Source organism: Rattus rattus, chromosome 1 (genome assembly GCF_011064425.1).
Source record: "Rattus rattus isolate New Zealand chromosome 1, Rrattus_CSIRO_v1, whole genome shotgun sequence".
NCBI lineage: Eukaryota > Metazoa > Chordata > Mammalia > Rodentia > Muridae > Rattus > Rattus rattus.
In genome coordinates, this window is record NC_046154.1 from 12,756,349 (window position 1) to 12,776,135 (window position 19,787).

The 19,787-nt window shown below is 52.8% G+C and overlaps 2 protein-coding genes across 2 annotated transcripts in view; one reads left to right on the forward strand and one right to left on the reverse strand.

Moving 5' to 3' along the window:
- The window catches only part of Clcn6 (chloride voltage-gated channel 6), a 32,429-nt gene extending 16,486 nt beyond the window's left edge, over positions 1 to 15,943 (forward strand). The window contains exons 10-24 of the mRNA XM_032890984.1: positions 790 to 922; positions 1,745 to 1,858; positions 2,108 to 2,274; positions 2,732 to 2,858; positions 5,258 to 5,384; positions 5,596 to 5,749; positions 5,849 to 6,008; positions 6,088 to 6,194; positions 7,066 to 7,252; positions 9,040 to 9,197; positions 9,357 to 9,494; positions 9,575 to 9,581; positions 11,160 to 11,267; positions 11,356 to 11,481; positions 13,360 to 15,943. Coding sequence (XP_032746875.1) covers positions 790 to 922; positions 1,745 to 1,858; positions 2,108 to 2,274; positions 2,732 to 2,858; positions 5,258 to 5,384; positions 5,596 to 5,749; positions 5,849 to 6,008; positions 6,088 to 6,194; positions 7,066 to 7,252; positions 9,040 to 9,197; positions 9,357 to 9,494; positions 9,575 to 9,581; positions 11,160 to 11,267; positions 11,356 to 11,481; positions 13,360 to 13,440 — 1,894 coding nt within the window. The 3' untranslated portion in view covers positions 13,441 to 15,943. The remainder of the gene's footprint in view (positions 1 to 789; positions 923 to 1,744; positions 1,859 to 2,107; positions 2,275 to 2,731; positions 2,859 to 5,257; positions 5,385 to 5,595; positions 5,750 to 5,848; positions 6,009 to 6,087; positions 6,195 to 7,065; positions 7,253 to 9,039; positions 9,198 to 9,356; positions 9,495 to 9,574; positions 9,582 to 11,159; positions 11,268 to 11,355; positions 11,482 to 13,359) is intronic.
- Positions 15,944 to 18,089: 2,146 nt separating this feature from the next.
- Nppa (natriuretic peptide A) lies at positions 18,090 to 19,540 on the reverse strand. The gene is made up of 3 exons (XM_032887567.1): positions 19,193 to 19,540; positions 18,762 to 19,088; positions 18,090 to 18,369 (listed from the first exon to the last, which is right to left on the reverse strand). The coding sequence occupies exons 1-3, from the start codon at positions 19,310 to 19,312 to the stop codon at positions 18,358 to 18,360; spliced, it is 459 nt and encodes a 152-aa protein (XP_032743458.1). The 5' UTR covers positions 19,313 to 19,540; the 3' UTR covers positions 18,090 to 18,357.
- Between the last annotated feature and the right edge of the window lie 247 nt (positions 19,541 to 19,787).

Here is a 19,787-nt window from a genome sequence, read left to right on the forward strand (position 1 = left end):
GGGAGTCGTGGGATGCTTGGCCCAGCTGCACTGCACACTCGCCTGACTTCTTTAGACTGGAAGCCGTCAGAAAAGGGAACGTGCTATGCTTTTCTCTTTTTCTCCTGAGAGTGAGAAGCAAAGGACCTAGCTGTTGTCCTGACTTTAATTTCTACTTGTCATAAGATCCATTTCAGGCAGTGATGGTGGTCCCAGACTGACAACACAGCCAGAGAAGGGTGCCCTGCTGGGCAGACTCTAGCCTTGTGGGTTTTCATGTTACTGCCCTGCACTGCTCTCAGCTCCCAGCTCCCATCCCATGTTCCTAGACTGAAGCTGTGTCAGGTCAGGGAGCCCCTGGTCTCCAGTGAGGAGCTGTTCACCTGGAGTGAGGGGATACAATGTGTTGGCTTTTGTTACAGTAACACGTATCTGGGATGGGCAGCTGAAATGAAAGGAGTATTTTCCTCACACTTTTGAGGGTTTTAGTGTCCTTCATGGAGTGGCTTGGGATGGGTCCCAATACCCCCATTACAAATATCCTTCAAAACCTAGGCCTCACACCTCAGGTCCTACCACCTACGAGCAGTGCCTCAGGTGACAGCCCTGAACACACTGGAGGATAGTGCACTCACTCTCAAGCACGTAGGGAGTCTGTGTGGCTCGGAGGCAGCTGTGACTACTGTCCAGGACCATGACACTCCTAGCTGTGAGGGAGAAGGTTCATAGTTAAAAAGTAAGAAACTGGCTCTCCAGTCAGAAGGCTTTCTTGAATAAACAAACATTCTCTCCCCCTTTCCTCTTCCTCAGAGACAAGCGTGACTTCGTATCAGCAGGGGCGGCTGCTGGAGTTGCTGCAGCTTTTGGGGCCCCTATAGGGGGCACCTTGTTCAGCCTGGAGGAGGGCTCGTCCTTCTGGAACCAGGGACTCACGTGGAAAGTGGTGAGATATCTGTGGGCGCCACCTCCTAGACCCAAGCATGAGTCCAGAACACACCCAGCGTCACTGGAAACACGCAACTGTCCTTTCGCTGCAGCTGACAAACTGGCTCTGAGGAACTTCCTGTCAGAGCAGCCATAGCCTCCAAACAGTAGGCTTTGTGCTCCTCCTGTGAGCCCACCCCACCTCCAAGTAGACACCCATGCCAAGCAGCTGCAGCTCCCTCTTTGTGAACCCTCTGTCACAAGAATGTGCGAGGCTCAATGGCAGGCCTGTGACTTGAAGTCACCTCCTGTTGTCCTCCTCTGCGTGGGGCACAGGGCCTGCCCCATAAGGAGCTCTTGGCATCTGGCACTGTGGAAGATCACAGAGAGAGCCTGGCTCAGAGCCTGCCTGCAGTTCTCTCCCCAGGGCAGGTCCTGAATGCAGCCACTTCTGAAGGCCTCTTCTGAGGCCATGGGTTTTCATTTCTTTGTTTATTGTTGTTACTGTTTTGGTTTGGCTTCGAGACAGGATCTCACTCTAGACCAAGTTAGCCTCAAACTCACAGAGGTCTACCTGTCTACCTCCTGAGTGTCTGTGCCACCACACCTAGGGACTGTCAGGTTGGCAAGATGACTCTGGATAGAGGCATTTGGTGCCACTCCAGACCACAGTTGAACCCTTGGTCCCACATGGCGGAAGCAGAGAGCTGACTCCTGCAAGTTCTCCTTTGACCCCCACATATGCACAAAATGAATGAATGAGTGAGTGAATGAATGAATGAATGAGTGTAAAGGAGAGGGTGATGTCACCAGTGTCCTTGTTTTGTTACCTTTCCTCTAGCTCTTCTGTTCCATGTCTGCCACCTTCACCCTCAACTTCTTCCGCTCTGGGATTCAGTTTGGAAGTTGGGGTTCCTTCCAGCTGCCTGGACTGCTGAACTTTGGTGAATTTAAGGTAGGTCTTAACCTTCCTCCCAGGATTTCACTGTACCCATGAAACTTGCTCTTAAGTAAGAAACCAGTGGGGTAGGTGGCCTCGCTCCTGCCTGCGCACATCTGCTCCTGGGAGCAGTGTGCCTGGGCAGCCTGAACCCTTGGCAGGGAAGGAAGGCATCCCACTCTTGTTCCTGTCTCTGTTTCTTTCCCTTCCTGTTCTCATGGCCACTCTGGTTTTTCTCTCTCCCTCCCTTCCCCCTTCTCTCAGTGCTCTGACTCTGATAAAAAATGTCATCTCTGGACAGCTATGGATTTGGGTTTCTTCGTCGTGATGGGGGTCATTGGGGGCCTCCTGGGAGCCACATTCAACTGTCTGAACAAGAGGCTTGCAAAGTACCGTATGCGCAACGTGCACCCGAAACCTAAGCTCGTCAGGTATCTGCAGCGAGCCCCTTGTGGGCAGGCCATCTCTCCAAGGAAGATGGTCCTGTGAACGCCCTGCTTCCACACCCACTGTGGTTTCTCCTTTGAGACTAAGCGTATAAACAAGTTCATAAGTTGACCCATGGAGGCCAGGGAAGCCGAGGCTGGGTTTAGCTCACATGACCAAAGGTCTGGAGGGTCAGCAGATTCTGCTGAGACGCTGTCTGTCAGGAGTCACCCTTCCTGGACTTAGCCAGGAGCTGATGCGTGTGCAGCAGCCTCCTTCATCAGCTGCCCGCCCTTTATTGCAGCCCACTAGACACTGCCAGTCAGGAGTGTCTAGTCTGGATGTGTCCTGATTCTGTTTGGGCTTGCCTGTGGGGGAGGGGTGTGGGGGCAGGGAGAGTGTGTGTGTGCTCAGGCCAAAGCATCTTTGGTTGCATTGTAACAGCTGTGCTCTGCCTTCTAGGGTCTTAGAGAGCCTCTTGGTGTCCCTGGTGACGACTGTGGTGGTGTTTGTGGCCTCCATGGTGTTGGGAGAATGCCGACAGATGTCTTCCACGAGTCAAACGGGTAATGGCTCCTTCCAGCTCCAGGTAACCATCACAAACTTCCTTTTTATCCTCCACCAGAAATGCGTGTCTATTTAGAAGCATGCTGCTCCTGCCTGCAGCCGAGTGCACTGTGTCCTTTACTGAAAGGATGAGCACACTTGCCCGCCATCTTTTCTACATCGTCTAAAGCTCAGGCTGTTCTTCATGGGAAGCAAGCATCGCTCATAGCCTACCATTGGCTCTCCCTCTCCAGGCCTGCAGGAACACACTGGCTCAGGGCCCCGCCTCCCGCCACCTCACCTCTGTGATATGAGAGTCACTCATAGGGTGATGCTAACTCATCCCCTGCTGGCTGCTCTCCTTGGCACATAGCCCGCTTTGCACTTCTAAAGGTGGTCATGGGCGTGTACTCTACCTGCTTATCTTGGTCACGCTGTTGGCCAGAGCAGCATGTGGCTTGATCTCTGAACTCTGTCTTCTTTTTTTTCGGGGCTGGGGACCGAACCCAGGACCTTGCGCTTCCTAGGCAAGCGCTCTACCACTGAGCCAAATCCCCAACCCCTGAACTCTGTCTTCTTGTTCCTGAGTAGCAACTCAAGGCTCTCAGAGCCCTCTGGAGCTCGTCTGGGAGGGAAGCAGTCTGTGACTTCAGGATGCTTTAGATGAGAGGTCAGCAAGCCTTAGCCAAGGGTACCTGGGACAAAAGAAGGTACCACACAGAGTAGTTTACTAATACCTTGTATTACCAAGGCTACTTCATTTATGAGACCAAACTTTTCAAAATGTATTTTGTTGTGGAACACTAATAATATGAAAAACACAAAACATTCTGTGCTCAAGTTGGCTAGCTTTAAAAAAATTAACTATAACCAGACAAAGGTGGCTGTCCTGGAATAGAATGACTTTCTTGGCTATAGGACTCCTGGGCCCACGATAGTCCAGCAAGCACCAGAGACGCTCAGGCGATCAAGTACTTCACACCACTACTATTATTTTTATTTTTCCTCTACTGTGCTGACCGATAATAGTACCCCACCTTTCAGGAAAGAAAACAGAGGCAAAACGAAGGCTTGTCCAAGATCCCTTAGCTGGTAATGTGTAGCATAAAGAGGAAGGTATACTTCATTCTGTAGATGAGGAAAAGCCAGAGTTTCCAAAGTAAAAGTTCTTCACGAGGTCTTTAGAGAGTGCAGAGTTAGTGGTGAAGCCATCTGAATTTGTAGTCAGTTCTCTGCCAGCAGATAGGTGGTCTCAGCACTGCAGCTGACCTCAAGACCTTCCCCAGAGGCTCTGGGGCACGGGCTTTCCTTCAGACATGTTCTGGGAAACCCTGCGTGTGTCAGTTATTGAGCCGCAGCCAGCAATTTGTCCACCATTCCCTGCACTCATACCTCTCTGCCAACAGGAGGCGCTGTCCTGCTTTCTAGTGCAGTCCACCTCCTTACTGTCCACATTCAGACAGCAGTGCTGTGAAGCTCGGCCACTGCACACCACCAGCCAGAAGTCCAGAACCATGTCTCTGCAGATGCCCTGCTTCCACACAGTTCAGGAGGCATGGGAACCCCATGCTCACATAGGGTGGTGAGCATGTAGAGACTTTTCTTCCTCGTTTGGCTTTATTCTCCTAGTGTGATTGGAAGGAAGGTGGCCCAGAGCATGATACTGCTGTTGGGCCTCATGTTAAGGTTGGTTTCTTTTGTAGAAAATCCAGAATAAAGGTTGGTTGGTTGGTTGGTTTTATTTGCAGCCAAAGTTAGGGTTTCAACTGATCTCTAATCTTCATTGTAACCCCACAGTCCTTGGGGCTCTCACTCTGAGCTCTTAGCTGTGGTACTTCAGAATCTGCACGTGGAGGAAACCAAGTCTGTGGTGAGCCCTGCTGTAGTTATGCTCAGTGATGAGCGTGAGCAAGGGCTGAGGAGATGGTACAGCAAGTAAAGCCTGTGCCGTACGAGGACGGGACCTGGGTCAGGTCCCTCGAGCCCCGATTGGAAAGCTGAGCTCATGTCTGTGACCCCAGTGCTGCCTGCCATGGCGAGATGGGCGGTAGAAACGGGCAGTTTGTAGGCCAGCTAGCCTGGCCTGTGTGCTGGTGAATAAGAGTCACCCAGCTCCATGTCATGTGACCTTGACACTCACGCTACGGCAGTCATGCACCTACTCACACAGACGTACACAAAAACTTTTTAAAAAGCAGATGAGCAAAGGCCTTCACCCTTACCCATATTATTTCACTCCACATTCAACGTGCAGGAACCAGCATCAGTCAGCCGCCATCTAGTGTCCATAGCAGAGTGTACCTGCTTCCTCCTCCAGCTAGAGCCAGTTCCTCCCACAGGGAAAGCTGCCCAGCCAACTCTTGACCTCTTAGGAGACAGCACTGAAGATCTGTATGTCCCAGTCAGGTGCCTTGGGGCGACTTTTTAATACCCCCTTTTCAGGTCACATCGGAAGATGTGAATTCAACTATCAAGACATTTTTCTGTCCCAATGACACCTACAACGACATGGCCACACTCTTCTTCAACTCCCAGGAGTCTGCCATCCTGCAGCTCTTCCATCAGGATGGTGAGTGTCTGTGCTGCACACCCCCAGGGTCGACGCCTGCTCCCACTCAGGCATCTCTGCAGCAGTGCCCCATGCCAGAGGGCCAGGTTCCTGCCTCCAGTGTTGGCAGGGACCAGGCTGCTATGCAGAAGCTACCTCGGAGGACACAGCACAGTTTTCTGAGCCTGTGCAGGTGTCTGCTGGTGTGACTCTGTCTGCTCTCACCCTGCAGGGACTTTCAGCCCCGTCACCCTGGCCTTATTCTTCACCCTCTATTTCCTGATGGCATGCTGGACTTTCGGCACCTCTGTCCCCAGTGGCCTCTTCGTGCCTTCCCTGCTGTGTGGAGCAGCTTTTGGACGTTTAGTTGCCAATGTCCTGAAAAGGTAGTGTGGATTGATGAGTGCACATGTGCCCTCATGGTTACGTGTGTGAGCCCATACCACCACTGTGAGTCTAAGCCTGGCTGTTTCTCTCTCCACCAGCTACATTGGACTGGGCCACCTCTATTCTGGGACCTTCGCCCTGATTGGTGCGGCGGCTTTCTTGGGTGGGGTTGTAAGAATGACCATCAGCCTCACAGTCATCCTGATTGAGTCCACAAATGAGATCACCTATGGGCTTCCTATTATGATCACTTTGATGGTGAGCACAGCCCTCTGGTTGCCGACAGGCTGGGGCCAGGCTCACTTCCAGGACTGTCTTCAGGTCTCTGCTTTCTTAGGTGGCCAAGTGGACTGGAGACTTTTTCAATAAGGGCATTTACGACATCCACATTGGGCTGAGAGGTGTGCCTCTTCTGGAGTGGGAGACAGAGGTGGAGATGGACAGGTAAGAAGTTGGCCTCTTGTTGGGGACTTAGCTCAGTGGTAGAGCACTTGCCTAGCGAGTGCAAGGCCCTGGGTTCAGTCCCCAGCTCCAAAAAAAAAAAAAGAAGTTGGCCTCTTCCCCCGACTTTGCACCAGTTTCTAAGCTGCAGGGCCTGCAGGGCCGGAAACCGTTCTGATTAGAAAGCACACTTGTCCCTGTGTCCTGTGTGTTTAGGGATGTTGAGCAGTGAGTACGCTAGGAATCTGGGGAGTAGGCCCCAGGACTGGGTAGCAGGGTGGGGCATAGGGGCTTAGCTTGCTGGCTAAGTCAGCTGCGAGAGCTCTTCAAGCTTTTAACATTGCTAGACGTTCACACTGAGAACATGCAGAGCCCTGGCCATGCACCAGCCTTGGCTGGGACCATCCACAGGACATCAGGATATCCATCTGGATATCAGGCAGGCCTACCAACCCCACAGCCCTGCCACTGCAGCAGGAAGACGGACATGAATGAGTGTGTGAGGCTGGGATTGATCTGCGTGCAGGCTCTGGCTTCCATCCTCGTCTAAATAAGGGCTCCAGAACTTCCCTTTAACTCCAAGATAACTAATGATTAGTGGTGCTTGGTCACAGCATGTGATGTTGTGTGTCAGGAGTGGCCGGCCAACTCTTGGGGAAGCAGGTGCGGTTCATGGACAGGTAGCAGTGGCCCTAGCATGGTACAGTGAGGAGCAGTACAGCAGGCTTGGTGGTGGAAGTTGGAGCAGTTGCTGGGGATGGTTCAGAAGAGAGGCTCCAGTGATCCAGACGGAGATGAGGAGCACCGCTGCCCAGCCCAGCCTGTTCCCAATGGCAGTGGTGTCTTTGAGGCTGTTACAGCTTCCCCTCTGCAGGCTGAGAGCCAGCGACATCATGGAGCCCAACCTGACGTATGTCTACCCACATACTCGTATCCAGTCTCTGGTGAGCATCCTGCGTACTACAGTCCACCATGCCTTCCCAGTGGTCACAGAGAACCGCGGCAACGAGAAGGAGTTCATGAAAGGCAACCAGCTCATAAGCAACAACATTAAGTTCAAGGTAAAGAAAATGGCCCAAAAAGAAGGCCAGTGAGGCAGGACCCTCTGGCCCAACACTGACGCTGTGTAATGATGCCTCTGACTGAGTCAGTCTAGGGGAAGTCCGCAGCACGCTCGCACATGACACAGTGGGTCTCATGGAGGATGTGTGCTCATCTGGGCAGCAGCAGCAGGTGATAGCTCCTTTTGGAAAAGTCAGCAGATTTGGTATTATTTACCATATACAAGCATCAGGGAGGGTTCTAGAGTTGCTGACACAAATGGACTCTGGCCAACTTAGGAAAGTGGGGGCCCAAGCAGGAGGATCACTGTGAACTCTGGGCCAGCTTGGGCTCCATAGAGAAACTCTTGTCTCAAGAAACCACAGAGAGAGAAAGAGACAGACAGACAGAGACACAGACACAGACAAACAGTCACAGACAGAGACACACAAAGAGACAGACAGACAGAGAGAGACACAGACACAGACACAGACAGTCACAGACAGAGACACACAAAGAGACAGACAGACAGAGACACAGACACAGACAAACAGTCACAGACAGAGACACACAAAGAGACAGACAGACAGAGACACAGACACAGACAAACAGTCACAGACAGAGACACACAAAGAGACAGACAGAGACACAGACACAGACAAACAGTCACAGACAGAGACACACAAAGAGACAGACAGAGACACAGACACAGACAAACAGTCACAGACAGAGACAGACAGACAGAGATACACACACACACACACACACACACACACACACACACACACGCACACACACTGGGGCTGCGAGCTCTAAGGATACAGATACTGACCTCATGATGCCATGTGGTATACAGAGGTGGGATGGGCGCCGGCTGGTCTCTGACCTTGGGTAGCTCCCAACTCTCAGCCCAGGGAGGGTAGGTAGGTTCATCACCTCACGCAGGCTATGTGGCCACCAACAAACATAAACATTGACAGTCCCTCCAAGACAGGATGTAAGAGAAAGGTCGTTTCCCCTCTGAAGAATTGAGGTGCACCTCCCCAGATGAGAGGAGGTGAAGCCTTAGGCCAGTAAAACCATGAGGTTTGTTGCAGCGGGTGACTTTACATCACTGTGACAAAACACGTGATGTGCCTGCACTTAGACAAGACAGGCCAGCTGGTGGTACTGCTGCTGCCTTCAGTCCCAGCCCCCGGGAGGCACAGGCAGACAGCCCTGCTGCGCAGAGACAAGGACAGGAAGAACTAGCCACTTAGAAGAAGGACGTGTTTTGTCCTGTGTTTCAGAGGTAACTCTGTCCTTCAGGGCCAAGAATATACAGAGTGGACTGTCTAGCAGCATGGAGGGAGAAAGCAGACAAGAGTCCAGGGAGGGGTCAGAGCAAGAAAGCCCGTGAGGACACAGCACACACGCGTGCACATACAGCTGTGACCTACTTCCCTGTCGAGACCCTATGTTTCCAAGGTCAAAGCCCTTGGGATCTGGTCCTGTGAGAAGACCCCAGACTGCTTCAGTGTCACTAAACCCGGGTCAGACTGACCATCAAGATCGAGGGGGCACGTTTGGGCTGGGCAGGGTCACACAGGATGCAGGGTAGTGAGTGGTAGAGGCTTCCCTCTCTTGTGTAGGGCCTCAGGTTCATTTTCCAGTCTAAGGACTGACTGGCCTGTACCTCTATGGCTTGCAGACCTCCATGAAAAGTCCTATTGCCATCAGCACAGCACTAGAGACGCTCCTGTGTCTATGTCCCGCACCACCATCTTGGCACTTGTAAACACTGTCATTGCCCCACCTCCATCCATAGAAGTCCAGCATCCTCACCCGTGCTGGTGAGCAGCGCAAGCGGGGCCAGTCCATGAAGTCTTACCCTTCCAGCGAGCTGCGCAACGTGTGTGATGAGCATGTGGCTTCTGAGGAGCCAGCAGAGAAGGAGGACCTGCTACAGCAGATGCTGGAGAGGAGGTGAGGGCCTCACATTGGCTGCCTACAGCCTCCATGCCGAGCGCCCTGCACAAGGGTGTGAGGGAATCTTCGATTGCTGGAGATTACAGGGAGGCAATGAGGATGTGACAGTGGCCCCGCTGAGGGGATACGAGGTAGCGTCTGGTTTTTGTGTAACAGATACACTCCCTACCCCAACCTATACCCTGACCAGTCCCCGAGTGAAGACTGGACCATGGAGGAGCGATTCCGTCCGCTGACCTTCCATGGCCTCGTCCTGGCTCCCAGCTCACACCCTGCTGTGTATTTACTCGGAAAGTCGTCCGAAGTGTGTTCTGGGGGTTGGGGGATATGGCTCAGTGGTAGAGCGCTTGCCTAGGAAGCTCCTGGGTTGAAAGTCAGTCCGTTAAAAAAAAAAAAGTGTTGGCTCTGGTGTTCTGGAAGGCAGGATGGTGACAGGGACAGAGCCTGTTGTTGGGAGAGGTAGTCAGTGCCTGTGATGTGCACAGCTGCTGGGCAGGGAGCTTCGCTGCACAAGCCTTTGCTGTGCGTGAGGCCCCCAGGTCATGAGGGAGGTGAGGGCAAGCTGATTCCAGTTGTCCCTTGTTTATCCACTGCCACATTTTGTCCAGGGTCTCCTGCCTGCAGGCCTGTGAGCTTTCATATCCTGAGGGGGTTTTCCTTTTGTTTTCTTCTGTTGTTGAGGCAGGGTCTTGTGTAGCCCATCTGGTCTTTACCTCACAGCTGGGATCCCAGGCATTGGCCGCCATACCTGCCTTTAATCCTGCAGGATTTGAGTACTGGCACAAGTGGATTCTTCTGCATGTGTTAGTGGGAGAAGCACCCCTCCTCCTGCCAGCTCCACTGTAGCCATTTTCCTCTTCCATTTGGTTTTAGGGTGACCCCATGACACTCAAAATTCACACCTTTTTGGCAGGAGCCTGAGCAAGCCACCAGAGCCCTGCCTTCCAGAGTGACTGCTGATGGCAGCTGCAGGTTTCTTCCTTTGTAGCCACCTGAGTGCTTCTGTGGTCTGATAAGCCTGCAGGAGAGCAGTTGTCCAGGCACAGGGCTCTGGGTGGAGTGTGGGTGGCCAGGCTGGTTGGAGTGGGTTGACACTGATGGGGAGTTTAGAGGTAAGGAAGTTAAGAGTGGTGACAGCTTAGGTCCTGAAGCACCTGGTCTGGCCTGCCAGAGCAGGTCGATTCTGGGGCCATCTGCCAGTGGGGTGAGCCATGTGAGGTGCACAGGGTGGAGTTAGGGGACAGGAGCCTGCTCAGATAGCGATGGCTGGCCAGCACTTGTAGCCACTGTGCTGTCCTGTGAGCCCTTGCACTGACCTCCCTGACCTGCCTCACAGCGGTGAGATCTGAGGGACGGTGACAGTGCTTCTGTGACACTGTCTGCAGCCATTGTGCCAGATTGCCATTGGCCTGGGAGCTTGAAGCAAGGTCTTCCATAGTTCAAGAGCATAAGGACAAGATCCAGATGGGCCAGCTCTCAGAAGGAGCTGTGAGGGGTCCTTCCTCGCTTCCTCTTAGCTCCAACAGTTCCTGGCCTTGCGGGTCGTAAATGTCACTTCAGTATTCCTTCTCTCTGCTTCCTCTCTCCTCTCTAAGGATGCTTGTTAGAGTTAGGCCCCTAGTCTGTCATGAGCTCATTGTAAGCAAATCTGCAGAACCCTGTTTTCAGCAAGGGCACCTGAGAGGTGCTGGGATTGGCACCACTCAACCCATAACCCCTAGTAGCAGTTTTATCATTCATGTTCATTAGCACTGGTTGGTCTCAGGCTGTCTCCCTCCTCAGCACCTGCACACGTGTGCACACGCGCGCGCGCGCGCGCACACACACACACACACACACACACACGCACACCGCCTTGGCATATGACTGGAAGATGCTATAACTGGGGAGGGGACGTCAGAGTGACCCTCCTAGCAGTTGCTGTTTGTTGCAAGGACGTTGTCTTGGTTGGAATTACAGAGTGCCAGCCAACCACGCCTTTCTTATGCTGAGATGGCTGAGGACTACCCGAGGTTTCCGGACATACATGACCTGGACCTCACACTGCTGAATCCCCGCATGATTGTGGTGAGGAGGGCATTCCTCGGGCTGTTCCTGTGCTGCTGTATGCCATGCTTATCCCAGGCTGTGGGTGATTCCTGGTTTTCTGCTACAGGACGTCACACCATATATGAATCCTTCACCATTTACTGTCTCCCCCAACACCCACGTTTCTCAAGTTTTCAACCTGTTCAGAACCATGGGCCTGCGCCACTTGCCGGTGGTGAATGCGGTGGGCGAGGTGAGTGGCTTGGGTGGAGGAAGCAGTGTCCACCCACTGCGTGCTTTTCCATGTGCTCGTCAGTCCAGCAGGGGGCACCTTGTGCCCTGCCTTCCGTTCTTCCATGCCCGTTCTTGACTTCAGGGTGTCTCTTCCTCCTGCTCTGTGTGTCTTGGCTCCCACCTCTTATGGGCAGTTGTAGCATTAATAGAATTTAAGGTAGAGTGCTCAGAGGGTTTTAAAACAGAGCATACCCAGTGATTATTTTTGTAGGTTTTCCATTATTTCAGGGTTACTTAAAAAACCAAACCAAAACCAAACTGTTTATGTGAGCTGTGAGCACAGCTCTGTGGAGTTGGTTCTCTCCTTCCACTTCAGTGAGGTCTCCTGGGATTAAACTCTGGCCACCAGGGTGCAGGGCAAGCGTGGTTTCCCACTGGGCCACCTTGTCGTTCCAACTTAATTTTTATTATCTAGTTATCACTGTACCATATTACAGCTAAGATACAAATAAACCAAGCCGTGATCCCTGCCCTGCTGAGGCCTCACCTCCTCACCTCTGCTGTGCACAGGGTCTGCATCCCCAAGGTCTCTGTGGTCACCATGCAGAGTGGCTTTTCCTGCAGGTACCCATCCCTGCAGGGTGTCGTCTACTTATAGGCATGCAGGGCAGGCACTCTCCAAGCCACAACACTCCACCCGTGTGACAGTTGAGCACCGTGGCTACCTGTTCCAGTTCCCAGTCCTTCTCACTTAGTAACTTTTCATTTCCCTTTGAACTACCCAGTCCTTTGTCACCAAAATGACCCTTTAGGAAGTGGTTGCGGTTCCAGGGGACAGCCTGCCTTCCTGCCATGCTTCCTTGCTGGCTTGATGGGAAGTCCTCTTGACTCAGCCCCCAAGTGCTGCTGCTGTAGGTGTGTGCCGTCGGGCCTTGTAGGTGCTTGTAGGTGGGCCTGTTTATGGACACTCACTAGCCAGTTTTATGTCAGCGTGACACAAGCTAGAGTCATTCGGGAACAAGGACTCTCGATTAAGGAAATACCTCCATTACACAGGGCTGTAAGCAAGGCTGTAGTACATTTCCTTAGTAATGGATGTAAGAGGACCCAGAGTTCATCCCTGAGCTGGTGGTCCTGGATGCTACACCAAAGCAGGATAAACAACCCAGGAAGAGCAAGCCAGTGAGCAGCGCCCTCCATGGCCTCTGCATCAGCTCCTGCCTCCAGGTGCCTGCCCTGCCTGAGCTCCTGCCCTGACTTTGCTTAGTGATAGACCATGAAGTAGCTGAAATAAGTTTTCTCCGAGTTGCTTTTGGTCATGGCGCTCCAATACAGCAAAAGAAACCTAAGACAGGACATAGCTTGACTTGGGGTGTAGCTAAATGATAGAGCATGCGCCTAGGTTTATTTATAAACAAGTGCATAAGGTAAAATGCAGGCTGGTTATGCCAGGCATTGTGGCACACACGTGCAGTCCCAGCACACAGGCAAGTTCAAGGCTAGCCTGGGCTGAGCTGTGACGACACCCAGGTGGCTCTCAGTCCCCTTCCAGTCCCTCTCCCTCCCTCTCCCTCCCTCTCCCCCTCCCTCCCCCTCCTCCTCCTCCTTCCCCTCTCCCTCCCCCTCCCCCTGAGGACTCCCATTTCGGGACCCACTGACTCCTCTGGTGCAGCTCCATGTGTCCTCAGGCCTCTGGCCTGTGACTCCTAATGTCCCCTGAGAGGAGAAAGTCTGTCCTGAGCACAGAGCTCCTGTCGTGCCCTTACACTGTCCAGGTCCCAGTTAGTCTTTCTGGGTCTACACCCTGTGCTACATTGACAGGGACCAGTTCACTTTACACTCGTCATACTGATGCCTTTTACCCCATGGTGACTTCGGTATTTTCTCCTTGCTCTAGATCGTGGGGATCATTACACGACACAACCTGACGACTGAGTTCCTGCAGGCCCGGCTACGGCAGCATTACCAGACCCTCTGACAGTTGAGCCCGGCTGCAGCCAGCCCACTGTCCCAGAGATGCCTCTGCAGGTGGCCGGCACGAAGGCTCCCAGTCAACCATTTGCTCAGATGCCTGGAGTCCTGGAAGATGGGGGTCAGAGGTTTTTGGGGATGTGCTGAGCAGGAAGTTGGGGTTTTACTAAATTCCTCTGTAAGAATCTTCCATTCCCCAGCTCCCCTAGAGAGAGATCAGGGTGCTGTTGGGCTGGATCCTAGGTGGAACTTGGTGCCTCTCTGTTGCTGTTTGTCGGAGAGCCCCGCTGTTGCCCAGACCTTTCCGGGAAGGAGTTGGACTGAGGCCGACACTGAGGATCTTGTTTGCGTATCAAGAATTGGGCACTAAGAACCCGTCCCCATGTCTGGGGAGGCCTGGGATCAGAGCCAGGACCTCATATACACTCTGCCTCTTCAGTGGCCATTGTTTTCCTTCTGTTTCCTAGGAGTGAGCTCATGCTCTTGACCCTGGGGCTTGAATGTTCTTAGAATCATTCCTGACCAGACCCCTGATGCTAACATTCCAGCTAACAGCCTCTAAGCATTAAATCCCACCACAGGAACCACAGCGTCTCCCCTCTGTGAGCATTCAGTAGTCCCCACTCACTGCTTACACCTGCTCTCCCAGTGACCTGCGCTCTCCCAGGGTCATTCCTTTCCTCTCCACAACCACTTGACTTTCTAAGCCTTCATCTCTCTTCCTGGTGGGGCAGCTGCAACTTACCTTGGATTCATTCCCAAAGTTAGGCAAAATTGAGGAACCCCTAGACAGAGCCACTGCCCAGAGCTCTAGCAAATTTGGGATTGCTCTAAAAGCTGGCAAGCAAGCTGCCCTGAGCCAGGGCCAATCAAGGTCCGACCTTAGCAGAAAGCCAGCAGCTCCTGTCATGGTCACTGCTCACGCTCAGCTTCCCCTCCACTCCCCACTCAGCCCTCTTCCTGAGGACTTGGCGAGGAACCCGTCTGTGCAGCTGCTGGTCTCAGGGCTGGGGAGGGGATGCTCTTGCCCTTGTGCCTCACCACATCATGGCTTCTTTCTCTCCTGGCTGCTGGTCCTCTCTGAGTCCGCACTTCAGTGAACACCTGGGTAGGACATCGCATTCATCTTCCTGCAACCCAGGGCCCCTGTGGCAGCTGCTCTTGGGTACAGGTGGCATTCATTTGTGTTGGATACTTTTTAAACCATGGAACTTGCTGGAGGGCATCTGTGCTAAGCCTGGCTTCTAGCGGTGAGACCGCCAGGCTTGGCAGAGTCCCCTGACCAGCACTTGGGAAATTGTTCCACCGCCTTGGTTGGGGGCTACCTTGGATCTTTAGGTCTGACAGTGACCCTGGCCCTCTGTTTTCCCCATTTGATTATCTTTTTATCAGACTTACTCTGTTTTCAGCTTCTAACTTGGGGTGGGAGTGGGAGTGTGGGAGGGGGAGGGGGTTGAAACCTCCCCACAAGTACTTGGAAAAATAGCTAAGCGGGGTTGTGTTTGGCCTGCTGCCAGCTTCATTTTATGGCTGATTTCAATGCCTGCCCTGCTTTGTGCTCCACCAAGAAGGAAACCAGTTGCCCACACTAAGCAAAGCATGACACACCACAGAATTATCTTCCAGCCTAGTGGGTTTGCAGAGTTGTAGCCTGTGGAGGAAGGGCCTCAGTCCACAGCTTCCTCTGTGTGTGTGTGTGTGTGTGTGTGTGTGTGTGTGTGTGTGTGTGTGTGTGTGTGTGCGCGCGCGCATGTACAGTCACCATCAGTTTAGCCCAGAATGGACAGGGTCCGCACATCCTCACCCTGGAACTCATGTTCCTCTAGGACACTCAGTTTTCTGTGTCCCTCCCTGCTGAACCTGCCTCTCCAGAAAAGCCCAAAGACAACAGCTTTTTCACCTGTGAACTATAAGTGTAAGCCCTGGACCTCTTCTCCCATGGCAGTCCCTTGGAACTAGTGACTTAGTCTCTTAACCTGTTGCAGCTCTGTTCCCCCACCCCACCCCCAGTGCCACAGCACCTTGTCAAACACAGCTCCTTGGAGGGACACCGAAGTTGGCTTGAGGCAGTTTTCCTGGCATTTGTGTGGCTCCCTGGTACTGCTGTGGGAGTTTGGTATTTTATGAGATGTCTGCATGTGACCTTGTTAAGCAGTTCCAGCTGGAACGGACATTAGCTTGACTCAGCTAGCCATGTGACATTTTGATGCGGACCTTGGTGACAAGAAAGCTTCCGGAGAAGCCAGCACAGCCCTCCTGGCCCAGCCATGTGGATGTGGAGTGTTGCCCTCAGCTCCTGTGGACCTCAGTGACTGTCTGTCCAGCTGCAGCTTCTGTCTTTCTGTTTGTTCATACTGTCTGTTTATATGGTAGCATTAGCTGATGCCACTGTGTACATAAATGGTACCTTTTTTTAATTTGTAAAGGTCTATTTTTATTTGGCCCTTTGGAAGGTGGACGTTCTTGTGGTCACTCTTAAGTCAGAATAAAATGTCTGCACCTTCTCTGTAGGCCTTGTCTCTATGGTGATCTTTCTTTCCAGAGGAAAGTTAGGGTGCTCTAGCAAAGCAGTCTGTTTCTGAGACAGTCTGATGTAACCCAGGCTAGCCTCAGACTCGCTGTAACCGAAGATGACCTGAGCTGCCCTGCCCCTCCATTCCACATGCTAGAATTCCAGGTCTATGCCATCACACCCAGCCAAGAAACCTAGTCTGCTGGCCTGGCACCTCCCTTTCACTGCCTGTCCCCACCCATCTGTCTACCGTCTTTGTAAACCCTCTCTTATGTGGCACCTATCACCCATGCACCCATCCACTTGGTCTGTTGATCTTTTCCTGCCAGCTGCACCAGGGCTACAGTGGACAGTCTGTCTGGGTCCTCAGCTGCCTGTTCAGGGACTTACCCCACAGACAAGAGCCCAACAGCCTGAAGAGAGCTTGCCCTCGAAGCTCTCCTGGTATGCACATATGTGTGCGCTTGCCCATCTGCCTGCTCTGTTCCCTTGTCTTTAACAAAGAATACAGCTTGCTGTGTCCACGGCTGTGGTGCCATGTCACCAGTCACAGACGTCCCAACAGGCCCCTCTGTCACCTTTCTGTCCCTTTTGTTACCATGACATCTGGGAGACACCCCCAGCAGCTCGTTCTTTTTCTTTCCTTAGCAATTAGGACTCCTGACGCAGGCTTAGTGCTTTTCCCTCCCATTCACAATGGTCCTTTACGTCACTCTCCACTGCCTGGCTCTCTGCACCTTCTAGTTTGAGACCCAGATAGGGAGTGGTTTTTCTGTTTTGTTTTGTTTTGTTTTGTTTTGTATTTTGAGTCAGGGTCTCACTGTATAGCACTGGCTGTCCTGGAACACACTGTGTAGACTAGGTTACCCTTGAACTCACAGAGATCTGTCTACCCCTTTCTCCCCAGTGCTGGGACTAAGGTATATGTGCCCATGCCTGGCTCAGATAGGAACATTTTGATTGGAAGTGGTTGAAGTTCCTCTTCCACTTCTAGCCTATCACTCTCTGCCCCTGGCCTTGCCACCCCTCTACAGGTGTGTACGAATACTACTTGGTTTCTCCTCCCCATTTTTGTACAACATTGCCCAGTATAGGTTAGGAACACAAGCACACGTGCATGTGTGCATGCGTGTACACACCACACACACACACACACACACACACACACACACACACACACACACGGCAGGGGGTGTGTGGCAAACCATGTCCTATTGGAGTTATAAGATGACTTGTGTGATCTCAGGGAAGAAGCAATGCTCACTATCAGCCTTGAATGTATTCTCTGCTTGGGGTGGTACCTTTCACAAGCAGATATAAAAATACTGCACCTTAGCCAGATTTGGTAATGTCACAAGGCGGGAGCAGGCAGATCTCCCCGAGTTCAAGGCCAGCCAAAGCTACATAGTGAGACCAAAAGTAAGTAAAGTACTGCGTGTTTCCTGGTGGTGCTCTCCTCCACGCAGCATGCAAGTTCAAGTTCCACGGTCCTGGGTTAGGGAGACCATGGCTGTTTTCCAAATGCGTTTGGCTCCCTGAGTTTGATCTCCAGCACTGAGTGATAGACATTGGTAGGTAACGATGCACTAGTGAGGTAGCTCACAAAGTGTTTGAACTTGCCACCCGTCTGCCTGGAAACCTTCCTCTTCCCAGCTGTGTAACCCACCCTCCACTCACGCTTGTCCAAACTGAGAGTGTGATTCAAGTGGTCACAGCAGCTGGCACTCTGTCACAGGTCTGGATAGTCCCTGGTCCTCTAAATGCCTCTTAAAGCCACCCAGGCTGTAGCCAGACAGTGAGAGGATTCGTGAAACTAAGCATACGTATCATTGCCTCTGTCCTCAGGAAAAGGTGTGTTTGCGTTCCTTTTCCATGAATTAAAAATAAATGCCCTTTTCAGTCTGGGCGAGCTTTTCAGGGTTCTGCAATGGAGGCAGAGCATGTTGAGGGCCATGGTGTGAACCCCCTCACCCACACACACACACACACACACACACACACACACACACACACACACACACACACACACTCGCACGCGCTCAGCAAGAAGAAGGAGGGAAGGAGGGAGAAACGAAAGATCAAGGTTGTGGACCGCAAGGAACTGGGGACAGAAAGGAGCCAAAGAACCGCAGCCAGGCCTCAGCGTCTGTCCGTGGTGCTGAAGTTTATTCGGATTTATTTTTTTCCAACTGCTTTCTGAAAGGGGTGAGGATCTACCTTAATATGCAGAGTGGGAGAGGTAAGGCCTCACTAAACCACTCATCTACACTTAACATCGATCGTGATAGATGAAGGCAGGAAGCTGCAGCTCCAGGAGGGTATTCACCACCTCTCAGTGGCAATGCGACCAAGCTGTGTGACACACCGCAAGGGCTTGGGATCTTTTGCGATCTGCTCGAGCAGATTTTGCTGTTATCTTCGGTACTACAAAGAGAAAAATAAATCGGTCTGATGATCTACCTGCACTGGGCTAACCTGTTCAACCTGACCAGTGACCAACTCTTTCCCACGAGCCACAGTCCGGCCTCTGCGGTAAACTGGCAAACGGGGCGCCGATAAGCGTTAATGTGGGCGGTCTTGGCCCTGTATTCTAATTTCCCAGTGCTCGTGGCTCAGATCCTGCAGCAGCTGCTGTCATTCTCTTGAAACTCAAGGGACATCCATCAGGGTGGGGCAGAACTCTCAGAGAACATAAGACTCACGCACTGGACTCTGTACTGCCGAAGATGCAGACTGGCACTAGTCCTTGGCAAGGTCGGAGCCCTAACAAGACCCCACCTGGCCTCTATCCCGTTTCCACCCGCAGCGCCTCTTACCCGGAAGCTGTTGCAGCCTAGTCCGCTCTGGGCTCCAATCCTGTCAATCCTACCCCCGAAGCAGCTTGACCTTCGCAGGCTCCGAGGGCCAGCGAGCAGAGCCCTCAGTTTGCTTTTCAAGAGGGCAGATCTATCGGAGGGGTCCCAGGGGCTGCGCCCCAGAGCACCGCCACCTCTCTGAGATGGGTTGACCTCCCCAGTCCAGGGAGGCACCTCAGAGAGGGAGCTAAGTGCCGCCCCCGCTTCATCGGTCTGCTCGCTCAGGGCCTGCGGAGGCATGACCTCATCTTCTACCGGCATCTTCTCCTCCAGGTGGTCTAGCAGGTTCTTTATCAGGGGAAAATAAATGCAGAGAAAGGGGGACGTCTCAGGAATGGACCCAGTACCAAGGAGACCCTGGTCCCAGTCCATGCCCCACTTCCTGGCCCTACCTTGAAATCCATCAGATCTGTGTTGGACACCGCACTGTATACGGGATTTGCTCCAATATGGCCTGGGAGCCAAAAGGCCAGGAAGAGGAAGAAGCCCTTGGTGATGGAGAAGGAGCCCATGCTGGCGTGGGTCGGGGCACGATCTGATGTTTGCTGTCTCTGCTCACTCTCTGGTTTCTCTCTCTCAGCCTTTGTCCGTCACTGTCTCCCAGCTGCCCGGCGTCTCCCGTTTTTATAGCCCCCCAGCTCCCTGAGAACGCAGGAGGGCTGGAACCCTCCCCATTCTGTCACTTGCGGCGGCGATAAAGCGATGGAGTGAGGAGCCAGCAGAAGATGCCCTTTTAAAGTTATCAGTCCGGCGAAGCTTGTCACAGCCCCTTTGCCTCGAGCAGCTCCAGTAACCCTGCCTCCCCCAGACCCTCAGCTGCAAGAGTCACATTCTTGATGATTTGCCTCAAGAGGCCCCCACTTCAAAGGTGTGAGAAGAGCAGAAAAGAGTCCTTGGTTATCTTCCTGGGCGCTCGCCTCAGGATTCCTTCTCCCTGGCAACGGGACCCATGCAGGGAAGCAGAGGGTGACGGCTGGCCCACACCCA

What these genes read in the sequence shown, in the direction of transcription:
- Nppa (XM_032887567.1), bottom strand. Translation starts at nt 19,312, where the DNA reads ATGGGCTCCTTCTCCATCACCAAGGGCTTCTTCCTCTTCCTGGCCTTT. An exon ending in CAGATCTGATGGATTTCAAG is followed by an intron (nt 19,089 to 19,192) that starts GTAGGGCCAGGA and finishes CCCCTGATAAAG; the next exon opens with AACCTGCTAGACCACCTGGA.